General features: G+C 35.6%; 1 protein-coding gene across 1 annotated transcript in view; it reads right to left on the bottom strand.

Moving 5' to 3' along the window:
* Nucleotides 1-13,815, bottom strand: part of BDP1 (BDP1 general transcription factor IIIB subunit) — a 95,042-nt gene that overhangs the window by 3,393 nt on the left and 77,834 nt on the right. Inside the window, exons 31-38 of the mRNA XM_090276365.1 lie at nucleotides 12,850-13,000; nucleotides 12,464-12,629; nucleotides 8,250-8,313; nucleotides 7,750-7,936; nucleotides 6,776-6,980; nucleotides 3,888-3,927; nucleotides 3,011-3,278; nucleotides 1,183-1,429 (exon numbers count right to left, since the gene is read on the bottom strand). Of these exons, the coding sequence (XP_090132491.1) occupies nucleotides 1,183-1,429; nucleotides 3,011-3,278; nucleotides 3,888-3,927; nucleotides 6,776-6,980; nucleotides 7,750-7,936; nucleotides 8,250-8,313; nucleotides 12,464-12,629; nucleotides 12,850-13,000 (1,328 nt within the window). The remainder of the gene's footprint in view (nucleotides 1-1,182; nucleotides 1,430-3,010; nucleotides 3,279-3,887; nucleotides 3,928-6,775; nucleotides 6,981-7,749; nucleotides 7,937-8,249; nucleotides 8,314-12,463; nucleotides 12,630-12,849; nucleotides 13,001-13,815) is intronic.

Here is a 13,815-nt window from a genome sequence, read left to right as displayed (position 1 = left end):
ACCAATATTACTTTATAGTATATCCAAACAATGGAATCTTAAGTCATCATTAAAAATAAGGACAGCACTCTTGGAGACTTATTCTTAAAAAACAAAAGCTAATACCTGAATACAAATGTACATAGCAGCTTTATTCATAATAGCCAAAAACTAAAAACACAAACCAGATACCCTCCAATGGGTAAATGGATAAACAAAACTGGTACATCAACACTATGCAATGCTATTCAGCATTAAAAAGGAATAAACTATTGATAAACAAACCATTTGGATGACCGTAGGGAACTATGTTAAGTGAAAAGAAGCCAATTCTGAATGTATGATTCCATTTACACAACTGTATGTAAAATGCCATTTACATCACTCTTGTTGGAATGACAAATTTAATGGAGAACAGGTTTCCAGAAGTTAAGGACAGAGTGGGGGTGGGGTAGGGTGGAAGTGAGTGTGTCTATAAAAGGGCAATACAAAGGTTCCCTGTGGTGACCAAACTGTTCCGTACCTTACTGTAGCAATGTCAGAATCCTGACTGTGATACTGTACCATAGGTTTACTAGATGCTACCATTAGGGAAAATTGGATAAACGGTATGCACTGGGATCTCTCTGTATTAGTTTTTACTGCTGTGCAGCCCAGTTCCTAAGAGGCCACAGACCAGTACCACTTCACAGCTCGGGGGTTGGGGAACCCCACGTTAGACGCCACCAACCTTTGTGGAGATTCTAAGTCATCCTAATATTCTTCTGAAATCTTTGATACAGGTTCACAGATTTTTCTATCCCAGTACTTCCCATACGTACAGCTTTAGAATGCAGAGAAATAAAATAAATTCTAATTTTACTGTTCCTTGAATTCTTGTGGGTGTTAGGACATTTCTCTGAAAGCAAATAAAATGCAAGCACAGCATTGTTTTGCTTCCACCAGTCAGAAGAAACTTTTCTTTAAAGAAACGGCAATTAAGTGTCTGTTTATGGGTATTTCAATGGTAACTTCCTAATTCAACATCATATCTTCTTTCAATACAGTGGTGCAAGGGGTGGATATGATGTGGAGGAGATGGATAGGATTTGCTCTGCAATAATTTTTGATATCCAAAGGATAATAATGATTGCCATGTTTTTCCTAGTTGAGTCAGATATCCAACCCATTCTATATGAACAGTAATAAGTAGGTATCACATACCTGAGCTGTTGAATTTCCAATATTCTTGAATTGATCATTATCAACACTTGGAGATGAAAGCAGGTCAGAGGATTCTTGAACTTTTTTCTGGCTTTCACTGAGTGGTTTAGGTCTTTTCAAATTCTTTCTTGATACAGGTATACGAGGTCTTAGGCGTTTCTTACTATGAACCTTAGTAGGTTCATCAGACTCCAAACTATGTTTAGAACATATTAAAGACAAAAATCCCAGGGGTTTTCTGCCAGGTCTAGAAATGCAAATGTAGGAGTATTTGAAAAATACCCAGGAAGGCATATTAATACCAATGTATTTCCATTAATCCTAAGATGGCATATATGATACTACATTAGTGGTATCGGCACATCTACTAAGTACTGACACCACTATGCCATGACATATGTTTGTGACAAAGGTCAAAGTTTACTCTAGAGCAGTACTTATCAAACTTAAAAGTGCATACAAAACACCTGGGGATCCTATTAATGAAGATTCTGACTGAGTTAGTGCAGGTGGGGCCTGAGTTCTATATTTCTAACAAGTTGTCAAATGATGCCCGTGCTGCTGGTCCCAGGACCAGGTTTTAAAAAGCAAGGCTCCAGAGCAGAAGTCAACAAACTACTGCCCATAGGCCAAATGCAGTCCACCACCTGATTCTATAAACAATTTTACTGGGACAGCCCTGCTCATCTGTTTAAATATGATTGCTTTTGCACTACAAATGTAGTTGCAACAAAGACTATGGGCCACAAAGCCTAACATACTACATTATCTTTACCAAAATATTTGCTGATCCTCAAATGGTTTTAGCCCAAAACCCCATGATGCCTCCCTCATTCTAAGATGAGAAAAGATATTGCTGAGCTTTACTTTCTGTAGTTTATATAACAAAAATAATAGATTCATTATATGCCTTTTTAAGCTACACATGTCCTTCCCCTCCTCCCTTTCTTTAGTGGAGGTTAGTGTATGACCTCCCCTTTTCAACTCACCAACACCATGTTAAAAATTTTAATAATGCTGACAAATCAGTAATTATCCATAACCCAGAAGGCTTGCTTCTAGAGTATGAGGAAAATAATGTGTGTAAACCTAGCTTTGGGCTTCATCCTTTGAGTGCCATGCGTAATTCGAAATTTGGATCAACATGAGAAAAAATTATATCAATATATAACCTGAGGTACAAAAAAAAAGAGAACAAAACATAAAATACAAATTATTCCATTGTTATTTACACTTACAGACATCAAAAAAAAGAGTCGCTGGGAGCGATGCTGGCACTTTTGGGAAAATTTGTCAGCGTCGCTCACAGCGACATTGGCACTCAAAGGGTTAAATTCAGCACTTACTGTCACAGGAAGAAAGCCATGGTTTACCTCTTTGGTATGCCACAAGGGAGAAAAATGGACACATTATCTAAGACCTCAATAAAACAACATCCAGAGCTACTTCTGATGTTAGCCCTATGTCTCAGGTCACCTACATCTGCACTGGCAGCCACTTTATGATAGAATAAACAATGATCAAAGTAATAACCATGGACAATTTGGAAAAAAAAATACTATACTCTAAAGATTTTCTATATAAAAAGTCAGTTTCAGCACTTAAAAGTCAAGCTCTTGTTATATGGAATGTATATTTATCTCACACAGTCCTATGGAGTGTTTGACATTACTGTATTTCCTTCCCTTTATCGACAGAGGGTTATTTTCTAAAGCACCATCCTTAGTACTGGATTTAGTCATATATACCTGTTCCATACAGGTTACATTTATCTTAAAAGAGAGAAATGGAGAATGAGAAACATTTATTAGAGATTTTCTCATGATACCTGGATAGTGAGGTCTTAGAAGATAATGTGATGCCAGCCGCTTGTTCAGACTTAGAAACTGCACAAGTTCTTTCTTCCTTATCAGACATAATCATCTTATCCTGAGGTAACTGAGGTGTATTCTTTTCTATATGTGTATCCATTATTTTATCAAGAGATCTAGATCCTATACTCTGCAAAGTTGGTTCAAGTTGCTCTTTCTGAAGTTCTGGAGTTGGATGTGTGCTTTCTGAAATAGGAAAGATATCTTGTCCCTCATAAGACTTCCCTTAAAAAAATAAAAAAATAAAAAACACAGAGAGAAACAAATGATAAGCACACATATCGAAATTAATACATCCAACTGAACTGCAATATTTGAAGGAAAAATACCCATGGTATTCTATTATAAGTGTGCCCTGGTAAGAGTAAGCTAAATTGTAAATTAGTGGAGTTACCTGGATACTTAAGAATAATATAACTAGTTAAAAGCGAAAGTAACAGCTTCTGCATTCAGATACATAATACTTATATCAATATATTTTCCCCTAGAAAATATTTCTCCATAAATATTTCTTGAAAAAAGTGATCACTTTCTAATCTGAGGGTATAGCTAAAGACCTATGAAAACTCCTTTATACCCAGGTTTCTAATTCCTAAAATGTAGTTGTTGCACTTTTTCAGGAATCCTGTAGATATTTAATTTTCTATTCATTACAGAAAGAAAGTACATTTTTATGGCTACCAAAGTGCCAAATTGAAAATCTCGGCAAGGAAGAAAAACTCTTGAGTAATAAGTGAGCAAGCCTCTGCTTAATCCCAAATTTGAATAAGATGTATCAAAAATAATTAAGGGTACTTAGGAAAATGTAATCACATTAAAATTTATTTCACTCACCTATTTCTTCAAAAACACTTATTAATTCCTTTGAACACACCTGTTTTAAGAAAATTTACCAAAAAAATTAGCAATCCAGTTATCAAATAAAATTAATTTTCTTTCATTCTTTCTTTTTTAAGTAAAAAAAAACATGTATCTACCAGAAAACTCTAGAGTCAGGCATGTCTTATGGGAATTCTAACAAACATCAACGGGGAGGGATATGATTGCGGGAGACGGGGTGGGTTGGGTGGGGGAGAGAGATTGGGGGAAAAGGGGACAACTGTAATTGAAAAACCAAAATAAAAAAAAATAAAAAGAATAAAAAAGAAAAAAAAAGAAAAAATAAAAATCTAAATGAGAAAAAAAAGAGAAAAGGCATTTTTACTGTTAAATTGTTCCAGAGCACAATAAAAGAGGGAAAGCTTCCAAATACCTTTTATAAATCAAGCATAATATTGATACCAACTAAGGATTTCCACATCAGTTCAAAAATATCAAATGACATATGACATATAGCCCTGGCTGGTGTGGCTCAGTGGACTGAGCACCAGTCTGCAAACAGAAAGGTCATGGGTTCAATTCCCTGTCAGGGCACATGACTGGGTTGCAGGCCAGGACCCCAGTTGGGGGTATGCAAGAGGCAACTGATCGATGTTTTTGGCACACATGGATGTCTCTCTTTTTCTTTTTCTCCCTCCTTTCCCCTCTCTTCTGATATAATCTTAAAAAAAAAAATTACACATAATTCAGTACATCAAAAGACTAATAATACATAATAATCAAGAAGTTTGTTTCAGGAATGCAAAAATGATTAAATATAATGAAATCTATTAATATAATTCAACATCTGAAAAGAAAAATGATATGGCTTCTTTTTGCAGGAAAAGTGTCCAAAAACATTCTTTTTAAAAAACTTAAAATTGAATAAATACATTTTAAAAAGATTTTATTTATTTTTGGGGGGAGGGAAAGGGAGGGAGAAAGAGAGGGAGAGAAACATTGATCAGTTGCCTCTCCCATGCCCTCAATCAGGGATCTGGCCCACAACCTAGGCATGTGCCCTGACCTGGAAATTGAACCAGCAACCTTTCCATTTGCAGTACAATGCCCAACCCAATGAGCCACACCAGTTAGGGTGAACAGACATTTTCTTAAAACCCTAAAATACAACTATGGCAAACCAAAAGCCAACAGCATCCTACTTCATAAACACTAGAAGTATTCCCATTAAAGTCAGGAATTAAAAAAAAAAAAAGTCCAATATCAAAAATATTTTCTGAGTTAATTAGTCAATATAACTAGAATAGAGAAATAAATTAAAGGTATAAAAAGTAGAAGAATTAAAATTATATTTGCATATGATATGATTGTTTACTTAAGACAACTCAAGAGAATAAAATGAAATTTTATTGTATACAATGAAGGGAATTCAAAAAGCTCTCTAGGTAGAAAAGAACTCAATAATAATAGAAACAAAAATAAAATAAAATTCTTAGGATAACCTAATAAAAAGATGTACCAGATTTATATGAAGAAGAGCTTAAAGTACCACAGAGACACACTATGTTTTTGAATGGGAAGATTCAACATTACAATTATGATGTCAATTTTCCCTGTGTTAATCTGCCAAGTAATATGATCCTAACACAAATACCAACAGGATTTTTTTTAAGTCCTGGACAAGCTATTTCCAAAATTGATATGAACTTTAGAACACATAAGCAACTAGGAGAAACCTGAAAACAGAAGGAAAACTGTATAGGCTGGGGTTGGGGGAGGGGGAGAGGACTATCCCTTTTAGATATTTAAGCACTTAAAGCTACAATAATTAGAACAGTGTGATACTGGCCCTGGCCAGGTTGCTACGTTGGTTAGAGTGTCATCCCTATATGCCAAGGTTGTGTGTTCGATCTCCAATCAGGGCATATATAAGAAGCAACCAATGAATGCATAAATAAGTGAAACAACAAATTAATGTTTCTCTCTCTCCCCCTCCCTTCCTCTCTCTCTCTCTAAAATCAATAAATTTTTTTGAATTAAAAAAAAAGTGATACTGGCCCGTAAACAAATAGGTGAATCAATATAGAAGAAAAGTAAGTTTAGTAATATACCCAAATACATATGGGAATTTAATATCTGATAAAAGTGAAATTTTAAATGAGTGGAGAAAAAAATTAATTATTCAATAAATGGTGCTGGAACAACTACAGAGGCATCTGGAGAAAATTAAGTTGGTTCCACTCTTCCTAACACCAAAATAAATTCTAAACAAATCAATAATGTTAACTAGAAGAATTTATATTAAATATCAAGGTAGATTTTCAACATATAACATAATCACCAGAAGCCATACAGAGACTGATAAATTCAATTACAAAAAAATAAAAAATAAAAATGGTTTGTATGTCTATCTGAATGCAGTATTTGTGCATTCTAGAATTTAAAACTTTGACTTTTATAATCAATTTTTATTGTTAAAATGTGAAAACAAGGTTTAGAAAATAAAAATAACAAATTAGCCCAACAGACATTATACTTTTCATCAAGGTACATCTATCTTTTTTAAATGGTGTATTAAAAACCAAAGACTTAATTTTCCATATAGTAATGTTCTATAATCTTTTTTCCATATTATTAAATATATATTAAAAACAAAAAACAAAAAACAACAGAACTTTTGGCCTTCTTTTTAGCTAATGATAAAGAGCTGGGAATAGAGTTCCTGATTAATGTGCATCAATTTTCATGTAGAACAGGTTGAAAGTGGAAATACAAAACCAGTTTTCCCCGAATTATTTATGGTGAAAAGTATGAGAACTATCTTTATATAAAGAATCTAAAGGGGGGAAGAAAAAAAAATAGATCTGTTGTAATATGGCCATCCTACTTAAAGACTCTCTTACCTCAGAACTATATTTTTGACAATTGTCTCTTGAAGTGAGTGAATATTTTTTGGCAGAAGGAACATGATCACTTTCATCAGGCCTACAATGAAATCTCTTCCTAGATATAAAATCCAAATTAGCAGAAGGCTTCTCAGAATCATCACTTCCAAAATTAGATAAACATGTGGCATCCTGATCAACTGAAGTTACTGGAAAACTCATACTATAAAGAAAATACATACATATTAATATTAAATCAGTGAATTAGCAGTAATTTAATGAGTTTGTAGGCTGAGCTAGCTTATTCCAATGAAAACCTGCCAAAACCACTTCAAAGTAACTAGCATATACGTTGCCATGACCACAGAAACGTTAGTTTTGAGCTATTTTAATACTTAAAGGCTTGAACTTAAATTCCATAATATTGAATTAAATCTAAGATATAAAAAATGTCTTTCTTCTCTGAAAAGTTAAATTTTAATCTAAAATGTCTCTAATATAAAAGCCTTCAATTTCTCGTGTTAATAGACAATTAAGCATCTTAATCTATGACTATTAAAATACAACTTAAGAATTCTACAATAAAGAACTGAAATGAGTATCAGAAGTATACAAAAATGTTCTCTCTCTCCTATTTTTGCAACTTTTGGTGAATGTATATTCATTTCAGAATTTAAAATATATATAAATGTTTACCAAGTAACCATATCTTTAATGGATACCATTTTATGATTCAGATTGCTAAGTGTTTTTAGCTTTTGAAATACATAAAATATCAAACAAGTTTCATACAAAAGATTATATTATACATTTAAATGACATCTTCACCAAATAAAAAATAAATGATTTCTTCTCAAATTTACTACATAATTACTAAATAACATATCTAGGACAATTACAAATAATGTTGGTAAATGGCTCATTCCAAGCAATACTATTTGAATCATAGAGCAGCTTTCATACTAGCAAAAACAGTTTAGCTTATTCATTACCTCATGTCACCCTTTTCTCCTATAGTCACTGATTTGACCAATATGGGTGCTGGCAGTAAAGGGTTTGGCATTAGCTGTGTGGTGGTATCAGTAAATTCTTCTACTGCATTGGTTGGAATTTCCACCAGAGTTAAAATGAATGCTTGTTCTTCTTCCCCATCATGATGTACATTAGCAACTAGATTCACTATCAAAGTTTAAAAGTTAGTAATGAAAAACTGAACCATGAAAGAACAGAAAATCAATTAATTTCCTTTCTAAAGTCTCAAAACAACTTATCACCAAGAATAAAAACTGAAGTACAATCAAAAAAATAAAAAGCAATTTTGTAAAGGATATAAAGATGATTTACTATGGAGGTTTATAATTTTGAGCAACAAAAGTTATACACAAAACATTTCAAGTTGTTCTACTTTTTAAAATTTAAAGTCAAGTATGGGGTGGGGGTAAAAAATCATACTGTTAGGTTTATGGTACTTTATTGAAGCAGGTTATCATACCTGTTAAATCTTGAGGACTGATTACATTCTCTTGTTGGACTTCTGGAATACTAGTTGGCGTACACTGCGATGAAAAGTAAAATGAAAGACTAAAGTTAACCAAATCTCGGTTTTAAAAAGTTTTCCTGACAATTTCATACAGTAAACAGTTATTTCAAAACTCAACAATTTATCTAACTATATGCAATTTTTCAAGGGTTTTGAAACTTTTACTTGTACCAATAAACTTTTGACTAATTTAAATAAATATATACATAACACACAAAGGAATTCTGACTAAATTGCTAATTATGTGTAGTCTATGAAATGATTTTGAAGTCGCAGGAAAGGGAGCTCCAAACCCCTCAGCCCCTCAGCATCCTCATCACAGCAGCCATTGTACTAGTAGTAGGTGACACCTCAATGAAGGCCAACTCGTCTCCTTGCCTTCAGCATGGCTCCCTCCCATTGTTTTTTCACAAAATTGCAAACACTATTTTCTCTAAAATGTAATTCTGATTATAATTCCCTAATGTTTAATATCTGAAAGCCTTCACTTTATAACCCACAAAATTTGACTCAGGCAAGAATCATCAATGTACACTAAAACTACCACTTATGACGCTGCTGGGTTTCATTTGACAAATTACTTAATAATTAGAAAAGATGCTATTGAAATGGAGAAATCTGGCAGGCACCATTTTAGCCAAGTGATCAATCAGCATCACCAACAATGAGACAAATTGATATATGTCTTCCATGTGATGCAAAAGAAACAGTATCTTATATGTAGCAATCTTGCCAAAAAAATGTTTAACCTGAATCTAATAATGAGGAAACATTTTTAAAATCTAGAATGTAGGCTCTTTTAAAGTGTCAGATTCACAAAAAAATGGAAAAGGACAAGAGAACTACTCTAGATTAAAAGTAAGAAGAAATGACAATTAAATGCAATGCAAAAGCCTTGGCTGGAACTGTATATCACATATTATTAAATCAGTGTTAGATAGTATGGTAACCTTAAGTGTGACAACAGTACTGGTATCTGTATGAGAATGTCTTTGTTCTTATCAGATAAAAGCTGGAGTGTTTGTGGATGAAGGCTTATGTCTACAAACTTGACTTTCAAATGGTTCAGTTTTTTTAAAGTATCTATAGAGATAGAGAGCAAGACAGGCAGACAAGAGAGAAAGAACAAATGAGGCAAAATGTTAACAATGAATAGACCCCATTAAAGGGTGTATATAAGAGTTCTATGTAAGAGTCATGGAACTTTTCCCCAAGTTTGAAATTATTTCAAAATTTTTAAAATGGTGGAGAGTGGGGAAAACCCCATTAATATGAACGTAGTCCAAACTCCTCAGCAATTCATAAAAATTCCTTTTATGATCTGTCCCCAGGGTACCTATCTAACTTTATCTCTAACCATTTTCTTCATTTATATTCCTCATAATGACTTGTGGTCCCTGAACATGTCATGCTGTTTCACATGTGTTCTTTATATATGCTCCTCTCCCTTTAACTGGTAAATTCATACTTGTTCCAGATCAAGGATTCCCTCAGTACTGGGAACTTTAAATACATACGCTAATGCCTGGGCTCTATTGCTTCCAGAGATTGAATTCACTGGATTCCACTGAGGACCACTCACTCCTACAGTCTTGTGCATCTCTCTTTCATAGCACCTTTCAGACTGAGTGTATTCATTTACTCACTGACTCCCCACAACTTTGTATACCCATATCTCATACAATGTTGGATATGTAATAATAACATCTCAATAAATGCTTGCTCTGCACATGAACTTCCAGATCCAGGGGCTAAGAAGTAAGAGGTGAATTCTCTGTGTACAAAACACTTCCCTTTTCAAAGCTGCTACAACAAAGCTAGGTATTGGCTAGTTTATCTCTATGCTCCAGAGACTAAAACACAATGAAAATTTTATCACAGTACATTCTTGCAAAGGGAAAACATATCAGTGGTTGCCAGGGGCTGTGGGTGGCAAGACAGGGTGACTCAAAAAGGGTACTGGAGAATTTGGTGGGTTGATGAAGCTGTTCAGATATTAAGTCACATGACTATATGTTTATCAAAACTTAAGAACTGGACTTCCAGCCAAGATGGAGGTGTAGACAGACACACTGCATCTCCCTCCACAACTAAGAAAGAATACAACTACCTCAAAATTAGAAACAACCAGAACTTTCAGAAAATCAAACTGCATGGAAGTCCAACCAACTAAGATATAAAGAAGAAATACTCATCCAGACAGGTAGGAGGGGCAGAGTCAGGGCAGAGAGGACATGGTGTAATGGTGGCAGTGGCGACAACAGCAGCAGGCCAGCGGAAAGCACAGTCACACGTTTTAAAAAGTCAGGGGGGACACCAGGGGAGCGTTCCTAGCTCCTCACCAGACCACACAGTTCACAGTCCCAGCACTGGGGAAAATGAAGCCTCATTGCTTCTGACTGTGCAGACCAGTGGGGGTTGGGGCAGAGGAAGAAACTGCTGGTCTCTCACCAGAGTCCACTTGTTTAAAGGGCCCCCACGGTCCTAGAACGTCCGCAGACCCACCCACTCTGGGAACAATGGCCAGGGCAACAGCTAGAGAGGCACCAGTCCCATACGGTAGTGGAAGAAATGCCTGGAAAAGGGGTGGGTGCTGGGCAAGCGGCATTGTTCTCTCTCGGACCTGTCTCCCACAAACAGTGCCACAACATGGTGAAACAGGTTGCCCTGTACTGACGAGTCCCTAACGCTCCGCCCCTACAACGTAACAGGAGCGACAGCTCTACCTGGGATTCAGAGGCAAACACACACAGGAGCCTGTCAGAATGAGGAGACAGAGAAGTATGGCCCAAAAGAGGGAACAGATCAAGGTTCCAGTGGGAGAACTAAATGACGAGGAGATAGCCAACCTAACAGATGAGAAGACAGCCAACCTAACAGACAGAATTCCAAACACTGGTGATAAAGATGCTCAGAGGCTTGACAGATATCCCTGAGTATGGCAAACACATAAGAGAAGTGAAGGCTATGCTCAGTGAAACAAAGGAAAATCCACACAAAACCAATGGTGAAGGGAAGAAAACTGGGGTTCAAATCAATGATTTGGAACAAAAGGAAGAAAAAAACTGTCAACCAGTACAAAATGAGGAAACAAGAACTGAAAAAAATGAGAGGCTTGGGAACCTCTGAGACAACTTTAGCGTGCCAACATCTGAATCATGGGGGTGCCAGAAGGAAAAGAGGAAGAGCAAGAAATTGAAAACTTATGTGAAAAAGTAATGGAGGAAAACTTCCAAAATTTTGCGAAGGAAATAGACATACAAGTCAAGGAAGCATGGAGAGTCCCAGGTGAGCTGGACCCAGAGGGGACCACACCAAGACCCAACATGATTAAAATGCCAAAGATGAAAGATAAAGAGAGAATCCTAAAAGCAGCAAGAGAGAAGCAGAGAGTTGTCTACAAAGGGGTGCCTATAAAACTACCAGCTGATTTCTCAAAAGACACTTTGCAGGCAAGAAGGGACTGGCAAGAAGTACTCAATGTGACGAAAAGCAAGGACCTACAACCAAGATTACTCTATCCAGCAAAGCTATCATCTGGAATGGAAGGGCAGATGAAGTGCTTCCCAGACAGAGTAAAGCTAAAGGAGTTCATCATCGTCAAACCATTATTATATGAAATGTCAAAGGGGCTTACTTAAGAAAAAAAGATCAAAACTATGAACACTAAAATGACAACAAACTCACAACCATCAACAACCAAATCTAAAAAATAAAAACAAAATCCAACTAAGCAAACCAGAATAGGAACAGAATCATAGGTATGGGGATCATTTGGAGGGTTATCAGCTGGGAGGGGGGAGGGGGGGAAATGGCGATATGGTGCAGGGATTAAGAAGCATAATCAGTTGATACAAAATAGACAGGAGGAAGTTAAGAATAATATAGGAAAGGGTGAAGCCAAAGAATTTATATGCACGCCCCATGGGCAGGAACTAAGGGGGGGTGGGATTGCTGGAGGGAAGAGGGGTACTGAGCAGAGGGGCGCAAAGGGGGAAAAAAATTGCAACTACTGTAACAACATAATCAATAAAATATACTTAAAAAAAAAACTTACAGAATTGCACACTAAAGAGGGTAAGGTTTATTGTGTTTATATTGTACAAATATAATATAAATGAGGAACAAACCCATAGCCACCACTTGTTATATTTTTCATCTCTTACCTCTGGCACATTGTCTTCATTCGAGTCCTTTCTCAGGGGCTCTCCCACAGAACTCTCACCAAAACTTCTATCCAAACCAAGTGTGTGGGAGCTTGTCTCAGAGGAAACAATTGGAGCAAATGACAATATGTGAACATCTTGAGATCCCTGACCTTGATCTTCCTTTCTGAAAGAGAAATTAGTATGTATTAGAGTTTCAGTATGTATTTAAAATCATGCAGACAACCACAAAATAATGTTTATAGCTAGGTATGTCAAATCCATCTAATTTCCTGTTTTTTAAACTTAATGTTATATTTAATGCAACAGAACCTGTTTATTTTTTTAAATCAAATTCATAGTTGAAACAGAATAGAAACCAAATCCTGCAATCTTTCCTCTTTTACCTTTCAGTTATGCTTGCTTCCTGCAAAATACTGGTAGCTTCAACACCATGTACATGTGCCAAAGTGTTCTGCTCCTTACTCTCTGCTGTTGCAACTGATCCAAGGTTTTTATCTTCTAATCCTGTTGCTTTAGAAGCATTTTTCTCCATTTCTTAAATAAAAAACATTTAAGATAAAGTCCAAAATAGCACAGCTAAGATCTCCATATTAGAAATAGATTTACTCTTCAAAGACAGATCACTATATAGTGGCTCTTCCAAACATCTCTTACTCCAAAAAGCAAGTTTATTCACAGGGCAGAAGGGTAGTCCTGGCCATGAGATTTTTGACTGCTGAATCCTGTACTACACATATTCCACTCCTGCTAAGCACAATAATTGTATCTCCACATTATGGTAATAGCAGTATAATTAAACCCACAAACAAAAGAGATTTAGAAGTGGATATACATGAGGTCTGGCTAGTTCCACCTTGGGAAAGGTACTGGGGAAGGAGCTGTTCTACAAAGAAAAATGTCACAAAGGGGGAAAAAATGGCTTCTATACGGAAAAGATATCTTGAGCCTGCATAATGAGAGAGCTAACTGAATTAACTAACTGAACCATAGGCTCTGCTGGTTGAAAGAGAAATCCCAGAAATCAAGAATCCCAGAACAGAGAAAAGACAATGCTAACTATCCAGATCTTCTACACACAATATACAAAGTTTAATACAATCTTGGTAGACATATCAAACACCACCAACTTGTACATTTTAAAAGGGTGAATTGTATAGTACATGAATTATCTCAATAAAACTTATTCTAAAAAGTGCTAAATAGTGTACAGCTAGCATACATTTTTACTCTTTCTGGAAGGAATATACATATACGAGACCTGTCCAGAAGGTATCCAGCCATGTAATATGAAAAAGACACATTTATTGAAGAAGATATAAGAAACGCTGCACATAAGAGAATGACGCCTC

Source organism: Furipterus horrens, unplaced genomic scaffold (genome assembly GCF_987537825.1).
Source record: "Furipterus horrens unplaced genomic scaffold, mFurHor1.1.pri manual_scaffold_5, whole genome shotgun sequence".
In the NCBI taxonomy this organism is placed as follows: Eukaryota; Metazoa; Chordata; class Mammalia; order Chiroptera; family Furipteridae; genus Furipterus; species Furipterus horrens.
This window is presented reverse-complemented; position numbering and strand designations above follow the sequence as displayed.